At 53.4% G+C, this 20863-nt stretch overlaps 1 protein-coding gene across 10 annotated transcripts in view; it reads left to right on the top strand.

Moving 5' to 3' along the window:
• The window catches only part of LOC115096379 (scaffold attachment factor B2-like), a 184515-nt gene that overhangs the window by 61555 nt on the left and 102097 nt on the right, over window positions 1-20863 (top strand). For all 10 annotated transcript variants that reach the window (XR_003858057.1, XR_003858056.1, XM_029610892.1 and 7 more), the window contains 2 exons: window positions 175-324; window positions 19066-19175. Coding sequence is in view for 8 of the 10 variants with exons in the window: in XM_029610892.1 (XP_029466752.1) it covers window positions 175-324; window positions 19066-19175 (260 nt within the window). In the remaining 2 variants the exon portion in view is untranslated. The remainder of the gene's footprint in view (window positions 1-174; window positions 325-19065; window positions 19176-20863) is intronic.

Genomic DNA, 20863 nt, shown 5'->3' with positions numbered 1-20863 from the left:
CTGCTCTGTCTTTATCTGCTTGCTGGGAAGCATAGTCCATCTGGACTGATCTGGATGGACTCAAGAAAAGAAAATTATCAGTTAAGAGCTAATTTATCTGTTTAAAAATGCAACCTTGTGATCATCAAACTTGCAATATTGCTTGTCCAAAGACTTTTTTTTTTCCCTTTAAAGGTGGTTGGTGCAAAAGTAGTAACTAATGCTCGCAGTCCTGGTGCTCGTTGCTATGGATTCGTTACAATGTCGTCTACAGATGAGGCAACAAAATGCATTAGTCACCTTCACAGAACAGAGTTACATGGGAGAATGATCTCTGTAGAGAGAGTAAGTACTTATACTACAGTAGTATTTAAACCGAAGATGAACAAGATGAGATGTTTCTGTATTAGATTGAACTGGTATGAGATTTTGTGCTTAATTGTTTTATGCACTTATATCTGAGATATAGTTAAGATTTTAAAATGTTACCTCTGCAGCACCCAGCTTCCTCACCATTTGGTACAGAGCAGGGTTCAAAATTGGAACCTTGAAGCTAGGGTCCTGCAAGCCACTGCTTCTAAGAACATTACTTTCCTGAACATACCCAGATCAGTACAGAAAAGTGGGTTCCCTGTACGTACCCGGATCAGTCCAGACTCCTGGGTTATGCCCCCCCTCTAGCAGATGGAGACAGAAGTTTACAAACAAAACTCCGCCTATATCTAGGCTGGTGCCACCTACAGTCTGCCAGTCTTCTTCTGTCTCCTAGCAGGTGGAGAGGGTGCAAAACCTGCAGTCTGAGCTGAGGCCTAGTTTAAAAAAAAAAAAAAAAAAAAAAAAAAAAGGAAGGTTTGACTTTAGTTTCTTAGTTGTTTTTTTTTTTTGACTGGTAGAAAATTGTGAGGCTCGGACCGCAGTTGATTGCCTGCAGGTCCGAACTCGTCTCCTCCCGGGGTGGGGTGAGGTCCCGCGGGGGCCTTCCCTCCTGGGAGTTGAGCTCGCTGAGGGTGGGCTGAGGGCCCTTGCCAGCGTTCCTAGCCTGGGGGTGATACCGGGGAGCTCGGGTCACTCCCCCCAGGTGGTCCCGGAGCTGGTGGCGAACGGTAAAAAAAAAAAAAATTATTTACTTGGTTTGTTTTCTGTGCTGTCTCTCTTGCTTTCCCTCTTCTCTCCTGCTCGTTGGTTCGCGAGGGGGAACGGGATTGGCGCCGCGGGTAGCTGCTGTTGTGGTTTTCTGCTCTGCTTGGGAGAGCATGCCGCGGCGGCCGGTCTGCAGGGCCTGCGGGGCGGCCCGTCGCCTATCCCGGGACAGCCTTTGTTCAGGCTGCGGCGAGGGCGGTTCAACGGGCGCTAGCGCAGAGGGGCAGCGGCTGCCGGAGGCTTCGGGACGTAAATCGGGGGCCGTAGGTCCGTTCCCGCGAAGCGCGGGAACAGCCGCCATTTTGGCAGCGGCAATTTCAGCGGCGGGAAATCCCGCCATTTTGGGCTCAGCAGGGCCAGGTTGCGAGGCGCCCCCGTCGCCGGGGAGACCGGAGGACGTTCCTCCCGCTCTGTCCCCACAGAGGCGGGTCCCCGAGGGTGACCAGACTCCTGCTCTTAGCGATCCGGAGGAGGATCCGGATCGCAGCTCCTCTGACTCTTTTTCGTCGGAATTCGTGCTGGTAATGCATAAGGCCTTTAAGGCTAGCAGGCAGGCCAGGAAAAGATCGCGGGGAGCGCCGGATTTGGTTCGGGGACCGGACCCTAAGAGACGCGCCCGGTCCCTCCCGGTCTCGGATCCCCCGGGGGGAGCACGCCCGCTCCGTTTGGGGGCTCCGCGGGGGGATGCCGAGACGGAGTCCGAATCCGGGGATCCGGAGGAACTGGATCCGGATCCGCAGTCACAGCCGCGAGGCATTGACGGAGAAGGGGATCAGGGAGCCAGTGGGGCGAGTGGTCTCCACGCCACGGAGGGGGATGACCCCAAGGTGGTGCGTCTATTTCGGCGCGATGAGTTGGCGCCATTGATTCCGGCGATCCTCGAGGAATTGGCGATAGATTTGCCACGACCGGAATCTCTCTTAGGGCGTACAGACCCCGTGGTGTTGGGGCTGAGGGGACCTCCGGCGTTTCCATTGCATTTTTCGGTGTCCGACTTACTTTTTAAGGAGTGGGACACTCCTGATCTGGGGTTGAAGGTGTCCAAGGCCATGGATAAGCTTTATCCCCTGACAGAAGACGCGCTTGAGCTGTTTAAGATTCCAAAACTAGATTCGGCGGTGGCGGCGGTCACCAAAAGGACCACCATCCCGGTAACAGGAGGGACAGCTCTTAAGGATTTGCAGGATCGTAAGCTGGAGGTGCAGCTTAAGAAAATTTTTGAAGTCTCCGCGCTCAGTGTAAGGGCGGCGATCTGTAGCGGTTTCTCTCTCCGGGCAGGGCTCAGGTGGGCCCAGCAGCTTTCTGCTAACGAAGGTCTGTCACAGGAGGAAGCGCTGCAGGCGACTCGTCTGGAGGCGGTGATTGCCTATAGCGCGGATGCCTTTCATGACTTGCTCCGTTCGTCGGCACGGGCGATGGTCTCCGCGGTGTCGGCTCGGCGTTTGTTGTGGCTCCGCCATTGGGCGGCGGACGTTTCGTCGAAGGCTCGGTTAGGTTCGTTGCCGTTTAAGGGGAAGTTACTTTTTGGTAAGGAACTGGAGGATTTGATTGAGTCTTTGGGCGAGAACAAAATACATCGGCTGCCGGAGGACAGGCCGCGATCAAGGGGGACGCCGTCCACGCGAGGTAGATTCCGTGGGGGTCGTCGGCCCCGTAATGCGCGAGGGGCGGTCTCCTCTTTTCGCCACAATGCGGCTAGGCAGCAGTCGTACACGCAGTCCTTTCGTGGCCGCCGGTTTGGCAGACCCGGGACCGGGTCCGGAACCCCGGGCGGGAAGCTGCCACAATGATGGGCGGCCGGCCCACTCTCCGGTACCGGTGATCGGCGGCAGGTTGATGCAGTTTGCCAGGGAGTGGGCCAAGATCACGTCGGATCAGTGGGTGCTGGATGTGATAAGTCGCGGCTACGCGTTAGATTTTGCACAGCGGCCCCTTCCCTGTTTCATGGTGTCGCCATGCGGGTTCTCAGAGAAGCGTCAGGCGTTCCGGGACACAATCCGGCATCTGTTAGCCCTAGGCGCGATCGTGCCGGTGCCGTTCCGCGAGCTGCGCAGCGGCAGGTATTCCATTTACTTCCTGGTGCCAAAGAAAGAGGGCACGTTTCGTCCGATCCTCGACCTCAAGGGCGTCAACAGGTGCTTGCGGGTCCCAAGGTTTCGCATGGAGACGCTAAGATCGGTCATCGCGTCCGTGAGACAAGGAGAGTTTCTCGCGACTCTGGATCTCACGGAGGCGTATCTGCACGTCGGAATCCGCGCGGACCACCAACGCTACCTTCGGTTCGCAGTGTTGGGGCAGCATTTCCAGTTCCAAGCGCTGCCATTCGGGCTGGCGACAGCCCCGCGAACCTTTACAAAGATCATGGTGGTGGTAGCGGCTCATCTTCGCAAGGAAGGGTGTCTGGTGCATCCGTATCTGGACGATTGGTTGATTCGGGCGAAGTCCGAGCGTCTCTGTCGGTTGGCGGTACAGCGAGTGGTCGATTTGTTGCAGAACCTTGGCTGGGTAATCAATCGGGCCAAGAGTCGGCTGGAACCGTCGCAATCCCTGGAGTTTTTGGGAGCGTTGTTCGACACTCGGCGGGGCATGGTATATCTGACGCAGGAGCGCAGAGTCAAATTGCAGTGCCAAGCCAGGCAGTTGTTGGCCAAGCCCATGCCGGTCGTCTGGGACTACCTACAAATGGTAGGGTCCATGACGTCCACGCGGGAATTGGTTCCTTGGGCGTTCGCGCATATGCGGCCTTTGCAATTGGCCTTACTCTCCCGCTGGAATCCGGTGTCGGAGCAGTTCCGTCTTCCGTTGCCGCTGCTGCATTCGGCTCGTTCCAGCATGGCCTGTTGGCTCTGTACCGGAAACTTGACCAAGGGCATATCGCTGAATGTGCCCTCGTGGACGGTGGTCACCACGGATGCCAGTCTGTACGGCTGGGGCGCGGTGTGTCTCCGGAGTTCGGTGCAGGGCACCTGGTCCCCGACGGAGGCAACGTGGTCCATCAATCGGTTGGAGACCAGGGCAGTGAGGTTAGCCCTGCGGGAGTTCTTGTCGTTGGTACGAGGCCGGGCGGTCAGGATTCTATCGGACAATGCGACCACGGTGGCGTACATCAACCGGCAAGGCGGCACCAGAAGTCTACCAGTGGCCGCCGAGGCACGACAGTTGATGGCATGGGCCGAACGGCATCTGCAATGCATAGCGGCGTCGCACATTGCGGGCGTGAAAACGTTCAGGGCGGATTTCCTGAGTCGCAATCGGCTAGATCCCGGCGAATGGGAACTTGCGGACGTAGCGTTTCGGAAAATTTGCGCCAGGTGGGGAACACCTGTTCTGGATCTGATGGCGACGTACAAAAATGCCAAAGCTCCGCGATTTTTTGCTCGCCGCCGGGAAACGGGGGCGGAAGGGGTCGATGCCCTCGCGTTGCCTTGGCCGACAGGGGTGCTCCTCTATGTCTTCCCTCCGTGGCCCCTCATCGGTCGGACGCTGAGGCGCATAGAACTTCATCCGTCGCCCGTGATTCTGGTTGCTCCCGAATGGCCGCGGCGACCCTGGTTCGCGGATCTTCAGAACTTGGCGCTGGAGCCTTCCCTTCGGTTTCCTTATGTGCCGGACCTGCTACATCAGGGTCCCGTTTGTTTCGACCAGGTCGAATGCTTTTGTCTAGCGGCATGGCTTTTGAGAGGCGTAGGTTGAAGAAGCGGGGTTACTCTGATGCGGTGGTCACGACTTTGCTACGGTCACGCAAGCCTTCCACTTCCCTGGCGTACGTGCGGGTGTGGACGGTCTTTGAGACTTGGTGCCTGGCACAGGATATTCGGCCCACGCAGGCTTCTGTGCCGGAGGTGTTGCATTTCCTCCAAGATGGCTTGGCGAAGGGCTTGTCTGCCAGTTCGCTTAGAGTGCAAGTCGCGGCCCTTGCCTTGCTGCGTGGACAGGTCCATGGGAGGACATTGTCGGCGCACCCGGACGTCGTGCGGTTCCTCCGAGGGGCTAAGCAATTGCGGCCTCCGTTCCATTCTCCGTGTCCTTCTTGGAGTTTGAATTTGGTTCTGAAGGCTTTATGCTCCGTTCCCTTCGAGCCCATCCGCGGAGCTACTGTGAAGGACTTGACGCTGAAGGTAGTTTTCCTGGTGGCAGTCGCGTCAGCGAGGAGGGTGTCGGAGCTCCAAGCCTTGTCTTGTCGGGAGCCTTTTTTGAGGATTACGGATTCGGGAGTGTCGCTTCGTACGGTGCCTTCCTTCTTGCCTAAGGTGGTTTCTGCGTTTCATCTCAACCAGACGGTAGATTTGCCTTCGTTTTCTGAGGCTGATAGGTCGCTTCCGAATTATCGGGACTTGCGGCGCCTGGACGTGAGGAGAGCCCTTTTATGTTATCCGGAGGTGACGAACCCCTTTCGGAGGTCGGATCATCTCTTTGTCTTGTGGGGCGGTCCTCGGCGCGGGCAGGCGGCTTCCAAGACTACTATTGCCCGTTGGTTGAAGGAAGCCATTGGTTCCGCATATTTGCTGCAGGGCAAATCGGTCCCGGCGGGGCTCAAGGCTCATTCTACGCGTTCTCAAGCGGCTTCCTGGGCGGACTGCAGTCAGGTTTCTGCGGAGGATATTTGTAAGGCAGCGACCTGGAAGTCGTTGCATACCTTTGCGCGTCATTATCGCCTGGATGTTCATGCACCAGGTAGCGGAGGTTTCGGGGCAGGGGTGCTCAGAGCGGGACTCTCCGGATCCCACCCTAGTTAAGGTAGCTCTGGTACATCCCAGGAGTCTGGACTGATCCGGGTACGTACAGGGAAAAGAAAATTAGGTCTTAGTTAATTTTCGTTCCTGTAGTACCACGGATCAGTCCAGAGTCCCGCCCGTCGAGTCTGCTGTTCTGACGGAGAGTCTGGGGGAGACGGTTTGGTTTCTTTCTGTCCTTTCTATCTCTGTTTTCTCTTTCTCCGTTATCGATGGCTCTGGTTCTGGTCCCATTTGGGGGATAGTGGAGCCGTTAGTTTGGTTGGTAGGTTCCTGTATATAGTTCGTTTGTAGTGATTTTGGGGGCTTCATCTGCTTTGACATTAAGTAAGACTGCCAGACTGTAGGTGGCACCAGCCTAGATATAGGCGGAGTTTTGTTTGTAAACTTCTGTCTCCATCTGCTAGAGGGGGGGCATAACCCAGGAGTCTGGACTGATCCGTGGTACTACAGGAACGAAAATTAACTAAGGTAAGACCTAATTTTCTTTTGTGTATCCCTACCAGCAGGTGGAATCAGAACAATTAGAACTTTGGGCACTGCTACATAACGAGAGAGCCACCTGCAGTCCCTCAGTATTTCTCTGACTCCAGCATCTGGAAGACAGGCACCTGCAGTCTTAGTTAATTTTTCAGGGTAGTTAGGAAATTTATTTTATTTTTTCTTCTCGTTTGCTTCCTGAGGTGTTAGGCACCTTCGTGGGCCATCCCTCATTGGAAGCCGGGCGCCCGGGGGGTTCGACACCCCTGACTGTGTTTCGCCCGCTCCGTCCCGGGGTGTACATGCCGGGGGCTCTTGGTCTTCCTACCCCCGAAGTTGTTCCCTCGACCCCTGTTAGTGCAGGCTTCAGTAGTTTAAAGTTTAAAAAAAAAAGTCTCTTCAGTCTAGGTAAGGAGTTGGCACCAGGAGAGCCTGCTGTGCGCAGGCTGTGGGGATAGCTTTGAGCTGTTGCAGTTTCGTTTCCTTCCTCTCCTGGGGCTCCCGGTTGATAGTGAAGGTAGGCAGGGTTTCCCTGTACGTACCAGGATCAGTCCAGACTGCTGGGTTATGTCTCCCCTCCAGCAGAGTCAGAGAGAAAACTGAAAGCACCTCCCAGATATACTGGTGCGCCACCTGCCGTCCTTCAGTATTTCCTCTGACTCCAGCAGATGAGAGACACAACCTGCGGTTTGTCCTGACTAAAATTCTTTTCGGGTGTTTTCTTCTCTTTTTTCCGCCTAAACTATCTACACTGTCTAGCTCAACTGGGTTTTCCCTAGTTTAAAAAAAAAAAGAGATTGTTTATTTCTGGTTATTTTATCAGCGGTGCTCGTTTGGGATCAGTGTTCAGGCAGGCGTGGAGAGCTTCGCTCTCCTTCTTTCCCGGATTAAGTGTCCTTTTGGTCTCGGGGGAGAGTTCACCGGTGGGCCGGTCACCCTCCCCCCCCACTGCCAGTGGAAACTGAAGAGGGCTTTTCTCAAATTTCAAAAAAAAAAAAAAAAAAGTTGATCCGTTGCGAGCACTTAAGTCCTGCTGGTTGCAGGCAGTGCTCTGTTTCATGCCCTAGCCTGCCGCGCTTACCAGGGACTCCGGAGGGGGTGGATTGTTGTTCACCCGGCGATATTTTATAGCTCCTGTTTGGCGCGCTTTTTGGCTACTGTACAAGCACTTACCTTTGGTGCGTTTTGTGTGCTGTCTCCGGATGCCGCGATCTTCGGCCTGCACGGCCTGTGGCAGGGCGGGGGCGCGACTCTTCAGGGAGGGTCTCTGCTCCCGTTGTATTCCCGGGGGCGAGGGACCCTCCTGGGGGCCGAGCGCTACCCGCAGCGGCACGATCCAGGTTTCTTTGGCGCGGCAGGGGAGACTGGCTGCCACGCGGTCGACAGCCCCGCCTCCCTGTGAGGGGGAGCTGGCGGCCATTTTAGGCGCGCGGCAGCCTGCGGAGATGGAATCGGAGGATGAGGGTTCCTCTCCTCTTTCGCCGCCCGATTTGAGCCCGCGCTGGGGAACTGACCGAAATGGTCCTCCGGCCCCTCCCCCTTCGGGCTCCACTAAACGGAGGGTTCCTTTCTCCTCCAAATTTCTCCTTTTAATGCATCAGGCATTCTTAGAGGCAGAGGCAGGCTGGGAGCCGGATGACCCCCCCCCCCCCCCCCCCCGCGAAGGTTCCTAAGGTGTCTCCTATTATAGGCATAGCGGGGGTGACTAGAAAAGCGGGGGCTTCAGGGGGAGCCGGCGACGTATCTTTAGGGGGCGCCAGTGATCCAGATGTCGACCAGGGATCTCCGGATGCTGCGGGGGCAGGGGTCTCGGAACCACAGGAGGCTCTCGAGGGGGATGACCCCGAAATTTTGCGCCTGTTTGGCAAGGATGAGCTGAATTTTCTCATTCAGCATGTGTTAAAGGAATTAGAGATTCCCGCCCCGCAGCAAGACACAGATACCTCTACGGGGGATGTAGCAATGGCGGGTTTGAGGGCCCCCCCCGCAAACTTTTCCTTTACATCCCAAGGTTGTACAGCTGGTATCTAAAGAATGGGAGGTTCCAGAGGCTTCCCTGCGGGTTAGCAGGGCAATGAATAAGTTGTACCCTCTGCCCTCACAGTCTTTGGAAATTTTTAAGGTTCCGGCCGTAGATTCGGCGGTCACCGCTGTGGTGAAGCATACTACCATTCCGGTCACGGGGGGCGTAGCGTTGAAGGATCTTCAGGACAGGAAGTTAGAGGTGCTCCTGAAGCGCATGTTTGAAATAGCAGCCCTGGGAGTCCGTGCAGCAGTATGGTGCAGAGAGCCACTCTCCGCTGGGTTCAGCAATTGCTTACCACACAGGAGCTCCCGCCTGCCGAGGCGGAGCAGGCTAACTGTGTGGAGGCGGCGGTGGCTTACACAGCGGACGCCTTGTATGATTTGCTGCGAACCTCTGCCCGTACTATGTCCTCGGCGGTCGCTGCTCGACGATTACTTTGGCTTCGCCATTGGTCGGCGGACGCCTCGTCTAAGTCACGTCTAGCCGCTTTCCCATTCAAGGGGAAGTTATTGTTTGGTGAGGAATTGGACCAACTCATCAAAGACCTGGGGGATAATAAGGTATATAAATTGCCGGAGGACAAGCCCTGGCAGTTTCGTCCTTTCGGGAATGCGCGATCCCGTTTTCGGGGGCAGCGCAGATTTCGCTCCGGAAGGGGTGGTTCTTTTTCGCAGAAACAGCAAGGCCCAAGGTCGCAGTCGTGGTCTCCTTGGTCTCCTTCCTTTCGTGGCAGGCGGCCGCAGCGATTGGGAGCTTCCCAGCAACCGTCCGCAGGGAAACCTCCCCAATGAAGGCGCGCTGGCCCACTCCTCCTTCCCCCGTATCGGAGGTCGGTTATCCCTGTTTTGGGAGGAGTGGGTCAAAATCACGTCGGATCAGTGGGTTCTCGACGTGGTGCGCTACGGTTACGAGTTGGACTTTGCTCGGCCCCTCCGGGACTTTTTTATGATATCGCCTTGCGGGCCTCGAGAAAAGCAACTGGTTATCGCCCAGACGGTAAACCACTTACGGACCCTCGGGGCGGTGCTGCCCGTTCCCTCGGACGAGACAAGAACGGGCCGCTATTCCATTTATTTCCTAGTTCCGAAGAAGGAAGGTACGTTCCGTCCTATTCTGGATTTGAAGCGAGTAAACAAGGCGTTACGCGTTCCCCGGTTTCGCATGGAAACTCTACGGTCTGTTATTGCGGCCGTCCACAAGGGAGAGTTTTTGGCTTCTTTGGATCTAGCCGAGGCGTATCTCCACATCGGAATTCGGGAACGGCATCAGAGGTATCTGAGGTTCATGGTGTTGGGAGAACATTACCAGTTTTGCGCCCTCCCATTCGGCCTAGCTACGGCTCCGAGAGTGTTCACCAAGGTTCTGGTGGTGGTCGCAGCCTCCCTGCGACGGCAAGGGATATTGGTTCATCCCTACCTGGACGATTGGCTCATACGGGCGAAATCGGAGAGCGACTGCCACAGGGCGGTTCAGTTGGTGGTGCAGCAACTACAGTCGCTAGGCTGGGTGGTCAACTTTGCGAAGAGCCAGCTAGTTCCAAGTCAGCGGTTGGAATTTTTGGGAGCTCGTTTCGATACCCTGGTGGGCAAGGTATTCCTGACTCGGCAGAGGATGGACCATCTGATGTGTCAGGTTCAGAGGCTGCTGGGTCTCCACTTGCCCACAGCCTGGGACTATATGCAGGTCATTGGACATATGGTGTCTACTCTGGAGATGGTACCGTGGGCTTTTGCTCATATGCGGCCGTTGCAAAGGGCTCTCCTTTCGCGCTGGGATCAGAAATCCGAGGATTACGGAGTACAGTTACCACTGTTGGAGCCGGCGCGCTCCAGCTTAGCGTGGTGGTTGGTCCCGGACAATCTGCTACAGGGAGTGGACCTCGAGCCTCCCGATTGGGTCATCGTGACGACGGATGCCAGCCTGACCGGTTGGGGAGCTGTCTGTCAATCACGTGCAGTACAAGGGTCGTGGACCCCTCGCCAAGCTTCGTGGTCCATCAACCGTCTGAAGACCAGGGCGGTCCGCCTCGCCTTGCGTCAGCTTCTGCCTTTGGTGCGGGGACGGGCAGTTCGGGTCCTCACAGACAACGCAACCACGGTAGCATACATAAATCGCCAAGGCGGCACGAGGAGTCAGCAGGTGGCGGTCGAGGCGTCCTTATTAATGACCTGGGCAGAGCGCCACCTCGCCCGCATCGCGGCCACTCACATCGCAGGCGTAGACAACGTGCAGGCGGATTATCTCAGCCGTCAGTACTTGGATCCCGGGGAATGGGAGCTCTCGGACCAGGCGATGAGACTCATCACCCGGCGATGGGGTGTGCCGCGACTAGACCTGATGGCAACTCGGCTCAACGCCAAGGCAGCGCGTTTTTTCAGCCGGAGGCGAGAACACTGATCGGAGGGGGTGGATGCACTAGCGATTCCATGGCCTTGTCACATACTACTATATGTGTTTCCCCCCTGGCCCTTGGCAAGGTGTTGAGGCGTCTCGAAACCCATCAGGGTCCAGTGATTCTGGTGGCTCCCGAGTGGCCAAGAAGACCATGGTTTGCGGACCTAGTCAATCTTGCCGGGGACGGACCGTTACGGTTGGGCCACCTTCCGAATCTTCTTCGTCAAGGACCGGTATTTTTCGACCTGGCGGATCGCTTTTGTCTCGCGGCTTGGCTTATGAACGGAGGCGCTTGAGAAAGAAAGGTTATTCTGAACCGGTGATCTCTACCTTGCTTCGCGCGCGGAGGCCTTCTACCACGCTTGCTTATGCCAGGGTGTGGAAAGTTTTTGACTCCTGGTGCGCGGCCGCCCAAGTTCAGCCTCGGCGTGCGGAGATAGCGGATATCCTTACTTTTCTTCAGGATGGTCTGAAAAAGGGCTTAGCTTACAGTTCTCTGAGAGTCCAAGTGGCGGCTCTGGGTTGTTTGAGGGGAAAGATTGAAGGCTCCTCCCTCGCATGTCATCCGGACGTGGCCAGATTCTTACGCGGTGTTCGAAATTTGCGTCCTCCTCTCAGAGCCCCTTGTCCTTCCTGGAACCTAAATTTGGTACTCAAGGACCTCACCTTCGCGCCTTTTGAGCCACTGAAGCGAGCCACCTTAAAGGATCTCACCCTCAAGACGGTGTTTTTAGTGGCTATAGCGTCCGCGCGTCAGGTATCGGAGCTACAGGCACTTTCGTGCAGGGATCCGTTCTTGCGTATCTCGGACTCAGGGGTGTCGTTACGTACAGTTCCTTCGTTTTTGCCTAAGGTCGTATCGGCTTTTCACGTTAATCAGTCCGTGGACTTACCGTCGTTCTCGGAGAAGGAGCGGCAATCTTCTCAGGGGTCCGACTTGAAGCGTTTGGATGTTCGTCGAGTGCTCTTGCATTATTTGGAAGTCACCAATGCTTTTCGGCGGTCGGATCATCTCTTCGTGTTGTGGCAGGGGGCCAAGAAGGGTTTACAGGCCTCTAAAGCAACTATTGCCCGATGGCTGAAGAGCGCAATAGCGGCCACGTACATTGGGTGTGGTAAGTCCGTTCCAGACGGGCTTAAAGCTCATTCTCTCCGATCCCAGGCGTCTTCCTGGGCCGAGAGTACCCTGGTCTCTAGCCAGGAGATTTGCAGGGCAGCCACTTGGAAGTCGTTGCATACTTTTGCCCGACATTATCGAGTTGATGTTCGGGGGCCGTCGGCTGATTCTTTTGGCAGCAGTGTGATTCGAGCGGGACTCTCAGGGTCCCATCCCATTTGAGGCGGCTTGGGTACATCCCAGCAGTCTGGACTGATCCTGGTACGTACAGGGAAAGGAAAATTGTTTCTTACCTGATAATTTTCGTTCCTGTAGTACCAAGGATCAGTCCAGACGCCCGCCCTATCTTGTGCAAGAGATTCCGCTCGAATCCCGTTTCTATCACACTTCTGGTTTGAACATGGTAAGTTAACTTTTTCTCAAGTCTTTTTTGGGGAAGGAATGTCTTCGGACTGCAGATTTGTTGTTCGCGTCGTTTGCGCATTACGTTCTATTAGGGTTTGCCTTTTCTGAACTGTTTTTTACCTTACTTACTACTTGAGCTAGACAGTTGCAATGGTTCTTTGGCTAAGGGTGCGGAGGAGTTCTTTCTTCTTCTGCTTTGTTATCCATTATACTGAAGGACGGCAGGTGGCGCACCAGTATATCTGGGAGGTGCTTTCAGTTTTCTCTCTGACTCCATCTGCTGGAGGGGAGACATAACCCAGCAGTCTGGACTGATCCTTGGTACTACAGGAACGAAAATTATCAGGTGAGAAACATAATTTTCCTGTGTACCAGGTCCAGGCCGCATTTTCAGCACCCGGGTGGCTGAACAGCTCGGTTCCTCGGGGAGGCCTTGTTTTTCTATTGTTCAGTTTTTTTTTTTCCTGTGCTGCTGGCGGTGCTTGCGCGGCTGCAGGTCTTGGGCCTATTTTTTTTCTTCCCTCAGCTGCTCTGACCGCGTGGCTACGTGGCCCGGCATGGCGCCATGAAAATTTGTGGTCTACTGCTCCTGTGGGGTGCGCGGGCAGAATTTGAACTCTGCGTCGTTTGTGCCCAGACTGCTCCGATTTGGAAGGCCCGGGGGGGAAGACTTGCAACACTGAGCAAGAGGAGGATTCCCCCCCCCCCAATCCGCTTTGGTCCCCATGGCAGTAGATCGATTTTGGGGGACTGGGGAATCTGCCCCGCAGGACCCACCAGATGGGGAGGTAGACGCGGGAGATTTTTCCCCAGAGTTTATCTTGTTGATGTATCAGGCCTTTTTGGCACGAAGACAGATTTCCTTAAAGAGACCCAGGCATGCTGGGGATCCCGCTGAGCCCCCTCTGAAGCAGGGATGTCCTGCAGCCACCCAGCAGCGCCCGGTGGTCCACTCTTGTCCTGGGGAGGATGGTCGCGGGGATCCCCATGAAGGGGTTAATCTGGTTCTGGATGGTATTCGGGAACCATCACCAGCTTTTCCACTGCCTAAGAAAGTCCGAAATTTGGTGACCCGCGAGTGGGATACTCCGGATGCAGGCTTAAAGGTGGGTAGGGCGATGGGAAAGCTCTACCCGTTGTCGTCAGAGGTGTGCTGGACCTGAAGATTCCGAAAGTGGACGCGGCCGTCTTGGCGGTCACAAAGATGACAACGATACCCGTGGCGGGATCTGCTGCCTAAAGGACATGCAGGACTGAAAGCTGGAGATCCCGTTGAAGCGGGTTTTTTGAAGTGGCCACTTTGAGCCTTCGAGCGGCAGTCTGCGCTAGTCTTATTCAACGAGCGTGCCTGTACTGGGTCCAAGAGACGAGTACTAATGCGGCGGACGCCGACGGTGGAGCATTGCAGCTCGCCCGTTTGGAAACCGGAATTGCGTATGGAGCAGATGCGCTATACGACCTCGTTCGGTCCGTGGTGGCAGCTCGTCGCCTTCTCTGGTTATGGAATTGGGCAGTGGACCTCTCAAAATCCCAACTTTGTAACCTTCCCTTCAAGGGCAAGCTTCTCTTTGGGGAGGAGTTGGATCAGTTGGTCAAGCTCCTCGGGGAGTCCAAGGGCCATAGGTTGCCAGAGGATAGAAGAGCGACCAAGAGTTTTACCCCCTCGAGCTAGTTTTCGGGACTCTTAATGTTTTCGATCTGGCGGGTATTCCGCTCCGGCAGGTCCTAAGTCTACACCGGGTCGCCAAGTCTTTTCGTGGTGGCCGCCGCTCCTGGAGGGACTCTGGACACCGCGGGGCGGGTAGCAGTAAACCCGCCCAATGAAGCCACGAGCACCCATTCCGTCATAGAAGTGTCGGAGACAGATTATCTGGCTTTTACGCGGAATAGGCAAGAATAACCTTGGATCACTGGGTCTTGGAGGTGATCAGGGGCGGTTACGCCCTGGAGTTTGCGCGTCCCGTGCGCCAAACGTGAGACGGTACAGGATACCCTGCAGCGGCTGCTCGACCTCAGAGCCATTGTCCTGGTGCCGGAAGCGCAGCAGGGGCGGGGATGGTACTCAATTTACTTCTTGGTCCAAAAAAGAGGAGGGCATGTTTCATCCCATCCTCGATCTGCAGAAATTCAACCATTGTCTCAGGGTCCCTCATTTTTGTATGGAAACCCTACGGACTGTGATGGCGGCGTTTTTTTTATTTTTTAGCATCCCTGGATCTCACGGAGCCGAATCTTCATATTCCAATCCTGATGAATCAGCGGTTCCTGCGCTTCAAGGTCTTGGGTCACCACTTCCAGTTTTGAGCCCTTCCGTTTGGCCTCACCACAGCTCCTCTGACTTTCACCAAGGTTATGGTGGTGGGTAGTGGCTTTCCTTCGCAAGGAGGATATTCTGGTCCATCCTTACCTGGACGACTGGTTGATTCGCGCCAAGTCTCGGGAGGATTACGTACGGTCCGTCCACACGGTGATGGTCACCTTATAGTCACTCGGGGGGTCATCAATGTGCAGAAAAGTCATTTGGAACCCACCCAGAAGCTGATTTACTTGGGAGCGCGATTCGATACATTACAAGGCAAGGTGTTTCTGGCGGAGGATCGTTTGCGGAAGTTGCAAGAACAGATTCATGCTCTCCTGCGGAGCAATCAGCCCACAGTGTGGCATCTGCAAGTCCTGGGCTCCATGGCTTCCACCTTGGATTTGGTGCCCTGGGTGTTTGCTAACTTGCGACCGTGCGCTCTTGTCGAGCTGGAGTGCGGTGTCAGAACAGTTCCATCTCCCAATGCCTCTACTTCCCAAGTCCAGACTCAGTCTGTCGTGGTGGCTGTCACGTGACAATCTGGAACGGGGATTGGATAATTTCCACCGATGCCAGTCTGTCCGGCTGGGGAGCAGTGTGTGCAGACAGAACTGCCCAAGGGCTCTGGTCTCCGAAGGGGTCCTGGTCCATCAATTGGCTCGAGACTAGAGCCATACGGCTGGCCTTACAGGCGTTTCTCCCCTGGATACGGAACAGCATGGTCGGAGTGTTCTCAGACAATGCGACAACGGTAGCTTACATCAACCGCCAAGGGGGCACAAGAAGTCCCGCAGTTACTCTCAAAGCATACCTCTTGTTCGCCTGGGCGGAGCGCCATCTCCAGGGCATCGCAGCTTCTCACGTCACGGGAGTGGAGAACGTGCAGGCAGATTCTTAGACAGCTCTATCCCGGGGAATGGGAACTGTCTCACGATGCGTGGAACCTCATTTGCGCCCAGTGGGGTGTACCGCAGTTGGATATGATGGCAACCAGGGTGAATGCGAAGATTTTTCAGCCGTCGGCGAGAGCAGGGCTCTGTGGGTCTAGACGCGCTGGTGTGTTCCTGGCCCACAGAAATTCTTCTGTACGCCTTTCCTCGGTGGCCCCTCATCGGTAGACTTCTTTGTTGCATCGAACTCCATCCCGGCAGGGTGGTTCTTGTGGCCGCGTCGCCCATGGTTTGCGGATCTGATTCACCTGGCCCTAGAGGGTCCGTTGCAACTCGCTCATCTACCGCATCTTCTCCGTCAGGGGCCCATATTTTAAGGATCAGGAGAATCGCTTCTCTCTCGCGGCCTGGCTTTTGAGAGGCGACGTTTATGCTTGAAGGGTTATTCCGAGCAGGTTATTTCCACGCTCCTACAGGCTCGCTGTCCAGCCACATCTATGGCTTATGTTTGAGGCATGGTGTCTCCAATGCTCCTGCAAATCGTTGATGGTGGACGTCATCTGGGTGCTTGAATTTTTGCAGCAAGGACTCGCTAGGGGGTTAGCGTTTAATTCCCTTCGGGTTCAGGTGGCAGCGTTGGGCGCCTTGCGGGGTCGGTTGAATGGTGTCTCTCTAGCTGTCCATCCGGATATTGCTCACTTTCTCAAAGGGGTTAAACATCTGCATCCACCTGTCCGGCCTTTATGTCCCGATTGAAGTTTGAATCTAGTTCTCCAGGCACTGTGTGAATCCCCCTTGGAGCCTCTGCGCAGGGCTTCGTTGAAGGATCTAACTTTAAAAACAGTGTTTTTGGTGGCTATTTGCTTGGCCCGCCGGATTTTGGAATTGCAGGCATTGTCGTGCTGCGATTCCTTTCTTCGGATTTATGACAATAGAATTTCCCTGCTCACGGTTCCTTCCCAAAGTGATTTCGGCCTTCCATGTCAATCAGCGGTGGATGTTCCCGGTTTTCCGTACTGGGCTCGGGATTCCTCTCAGGGTAGGGACCTTCATCTATTGGATGTCCAGTGTATTTTGCTGCGCTACCTGGAGGTTACTAATTTCCGACGTTCGAACCACTTGTTTCTCCTGTTTGGGAAGCACAAACAGGGTGCTTTTTAATATATATATCAATGATCTGGAAAGGAATACGACGAGTGACGTTATCAAATTTGCAGATACAAAATTTTTCAGATTAGTTAAATCACAAGCAGACTGTGATAATTACAGGACTGGAAGATTGGGCATCCAAATGGCAGATGAAATTTAATGTGGACAAGTGCAAGGTGTTGCATATAGGGAAAAATAACCCTTGCTGTAGTTGCACGATGTTAGGTTCCATATTAGGAGCTACCACCCAAGAAAGAGATCTAGGCGTCATAGTAGATAATACATTGAAATTGTCTGCTCAGTGTGCTGCAGCAGTCAAAAAAGCAAATAGAATGTTAGGAATTATTAGGAAGGGAATGGTTAACAAAACGGAAAATGTCATAATGCCTCTATATCTCTCCATGGTGAGACCACACCTTGAATACTGTGTACAATTCTGGTCGCCGTATCTCAAAAAAGATATAGTTGCAATGGAGAAGGTACAGAGAAGGGCAAGCAAAATGATAAAGGGGATGGAACAGCTCTCCTATGAGGAAAGGCTGAAGAGGTTAGGGCTTTTCAGCTTGGAGAAGAGACGGCTGAGGGGAGATATAATAGAGGTCTTTAAGATCATGAGAGGTCTTGAACGAGTAGATGTGACTCGGTTATTTACACTTTCGAATAATAGAAGGACTAGGGGGCATTCCATGAAGTTAGCAAGTAGCACATTTAAGACTAATCGGAGAAAATTCTTTTTCACTCAACGCACAATAAATCTCTGGACTTTGTTGCCAGAGGATGTGGTTAGTGCAGTTAGTGTAGCTGGGTTCAAAAAAGGTTTGGATAAGTTCTTGGAAGAGAAGTCCATTAACTGCTATTAATCAAGTTTACTTAGGGAATAGCCACTGCTATTAATTGCATCAGTAGCATGGGATCTTCTAGGTTTTTGGGTAATTGCCAGGTTCTTGTGGCCTGGTTTGGCCTATGTTGGAAACAGGATGCTGGGCTTGATGGACCCTTGGTCTGACCCAGCATGGCAATTTCTTATGTTCTTATGACAAGGTGACCATCTCTTGTTGGGTTAAGGAAGCCATCGGCTCCGCCTACATTTCTCGAGGACGTCAAGTGCCTTTGGTTCTCAGAGCACACTCAACCAGGGCACAAGCGACCTCTTGGGCGGAGTGTCAACTCCTGCCTCCTCAGGAGGTTTGTAGGGCGGCAGTATGGTCTTCTTTACACACTTTAACTAAACATTATCGCTTGGACGTTAAGGCTGACAATGAATGGTCCTTTGAGAGTGTATTACGTGCAGATCTTTCGGGTTCCCGCCCAGTGTAGGGTGGCTTGGGTACATTCCACTTTTCTGGACTGATCTGGGTATGTTCAGGAAATAAAAATTGGTTCTTACCTGCTAATTTTCGTTCCTGTAATACCACAGATCAGTCCAGAGGCCCACCCCTTTCTTCAGATACTAAAAGGCTGCATTGCCTTAAGATTTGCTGGGTTTTTTTTGTTTTTAATTACGGAGCTCAACTACAGATTCTTTTGGCAGCAGTGTGCTTCAAGCAGGACTTTGTGTCCCACTCCATTTAAGGCGGCTCGGGTACATCTCAGCAGCCTGGACTGATCCTGGAACGTACAGGGAAAGGAAAATTAGTTTCTTACCTGATAATTTTCGTTCCTGTAGTACCAAGGATCAGTCCAGATGCCCGCCCAATGCGTACGAGTCCCGCTTGTCTGATTCTGTCAGTTTTCTCCTTTACAGATTTTATTACGGCATCTTGTCAGATGTTTCATCATTTTGTTATCAGTAGTTCATACTTGGGTCAATAGTTCCTTGTTTCAGTGAATCTTGTTCATATTGGTCTAGTCATTGGTTATTATCCTATATTATATTTCTTCTGCTTTGATATCGATTATACTGAGGTATCGCAGGTGGCACACCAGGGTATATGGGAGGTGCCTTTTCAGTTTCTCTCTGACTCCATCTGCTGGAAGGGAGGCATAACCCAGCAGTCTGGACTGATCCTTGGTACATCGAAACGAAAATTATCAGGTAAGAAACTAATTTTCCTGTTTGAATGAAAGCTTAAATAACTCCCAGGAGTGTTGGGCCTTCTTCCTGAGGCTATCTCCTTGTTGGAATAGGGGCACGCAGTGTCAGGGGAATACTAGCTTTCTCTGTGCTGCACCACTCTTAAGTAGTGCTGCTGTTGCAGAAGAATTCAGTGTTCTCTGCCTCCATCTTCTGGCAAGGGGATAAAATCTGCTTGTATGGCCTGCATAAATGGTAACCTTATGGAAAGGAAATGAACAGGCAAACATTTCTCCTATTGGGAGGGTGAGGGACAGGATCATTTAAAATTTCATTCTTACCATACCAGCTCTAATTGCTACTGTAATGATTTAGTGGTTGGTGGAGGGGGCATATTTCCTCCCTTAACTTTTTTTTTCTCTTAAATGTTTGTTTTCAGGCAAAAAATGAGCCTGCTGGTCGGAAACCTGACAAGAAAGAAAATGATGGCAGGAAGGAAAAATCGGTTGGCAACGACAGACATCACTCAACAGATGCCAAATCTGAAAAGTAATGTCCCTGGCTGCTTCATATCTTAGATAACATTTCATTGGTGGGATTATATTATAAAAATATTTTGGGCAGAGTTAGCAAAGCATTTGTTCAGAATTTGGGAAGATAGAGTACCCAAAATCTTGAAATATTTTCTGAATTTAGATTTTTGTACCTGAATAAAACTATTCCTCATCGTTCCATCATACAAGTTCAGAACACATGGGTTTAGCCCCTGCCTGCATATAGAAGATCCTGATTTGTTGTCAACCCCTTTCCTGTATGTTCCCAGATCAGTCCATACTCCTGGGTTTTGCCTCCCCTCCAGCAGATGGAAACAGTTTTACTGCCACTTAACCCGAGGTACCACCTGCAGTCCCTCAGTATTTGTCTCCAGCAGATGGTGCAAGTGCAAAGCCTGCAGTCTTGAGTTGCAAACAGAAAACGAGAGAACTGCAATTTTCAGTGGTGCTGGCCTCCCAGCGGACTGGTGGGGCCATCCCTCATTCTTGAGGCAGATAAGCAGGGGGTCAGGGACCCTTATGTGGCTTGCTCCCTTTTCTTGCTGGACAGGGCTGAAACCCGGGGGACCCGGATCACTTGTCCTAAGGGACCAGCAGAGCTTGCAGCCATTCTCAGGGAAATGCTTTGTTAAAGTTTTTCTGTTTAAAAAAAAGTGTGTGTATTAGCTCTGCTGCTATGTCCTCGTTTGGGCGGCTCCAGTTATTTTTTTCTTTTCTGTTTCTCTGGCGTCTCCTTTTCCTCCCTGCTGCATGGGGGCGCTTGTTCGGCCTGCGGGGACACGCTCACATGTCTCTCCTGTGACAGTCTTTGTGCCCGATGCCTCCCCGGTGGAGGGGCCTTCAGGGAGCTTGGTGAGAGAAAAGTCGGGCAGGTGCCGTGAGCCAGGGGAGCTCTTGCCGGAGCGGGAGCTCCCTGATGATCCCTTCCTTCTGCGCGTGGGAATGATGGCCATCTTGGCCAAGTTAAGCACTCCCCCCTTTGTCTCCGGAGATGGGGACTTCCAGGGGAGGTCCTGATGCCAAAGGGGCCCCTTTGGGTAGTGAGGAGGACCTCGGGGGATTTTGTGCTTTTACTGCACAAGGCTTATAAGGCTAGGAAGTGTGCGCACTGTAGAACTGCGAAGGAGACTTCGGTGGGGCCGGCAAAGAGGTCCAGGGCTGTGGGGGCCTCTAGGAGCAGATGGCTCCTGAGGGCTTCTGCACCGCCATCTGCTGCAGATAGCTCTTCTGACACTACTGGCAAGGATGATGGCCAGGACCTGGACCCTCAGGATTAAGTTCCGGGGGCAGTTGAGCAGGAACCAGATCAGGTGCTGTCAAAAAGCAGTGGTCAAGGGAGAAGCATTTGCTCAACAAGGAGGAGCTGAGTCCTCTAATTCTTTTGGTTCTGGAGGAACTTCTGAAGGACCTTCTGGACAAAGCTGGAAGTGCATCTCAGATTTTTTAGGTGTCTGCCCTTGGTGCTCAGGCAGCTATGGGTAGCATTTTTATGTTGAGAGCGGGTCTGCACTGGGTGCAGCAGTTACAAATGGACAAGCCTTTGTCTGAGGCTGAGTCTCTTCAAGCAAGAGAGGTTGGAAGCTGTTGTGGCTTTCAGTACGGATGCATTGTATGATCTTCTCAGAACCTTTTTCAGGACCATGATGTCAACTGTTTCAGCTCAGCGGTTCCTTTGGCTGAGTA

The sequence above is a fragment of the Rhinatrema bivittatum genome, chromosome 8, assembly GCF_901001135.1.
Source record: "Rhinatrema bivittatum chromosome 8, aRhiBiv1.1, whole genome shotgun sequence".
NCBI classification, from domain to species: Eukaryota; Metazoa; Chordata; class Amphibia; order Gymnophiona; family Rhinatrematidae; genus Rhinatrema; species Rhinatrema bivittatum.
The sequence above is the reverse complement of the archived record's forward strand: the minus strand, read 5'-3'. Positions and strand labels throughout refer to the sequence as shown.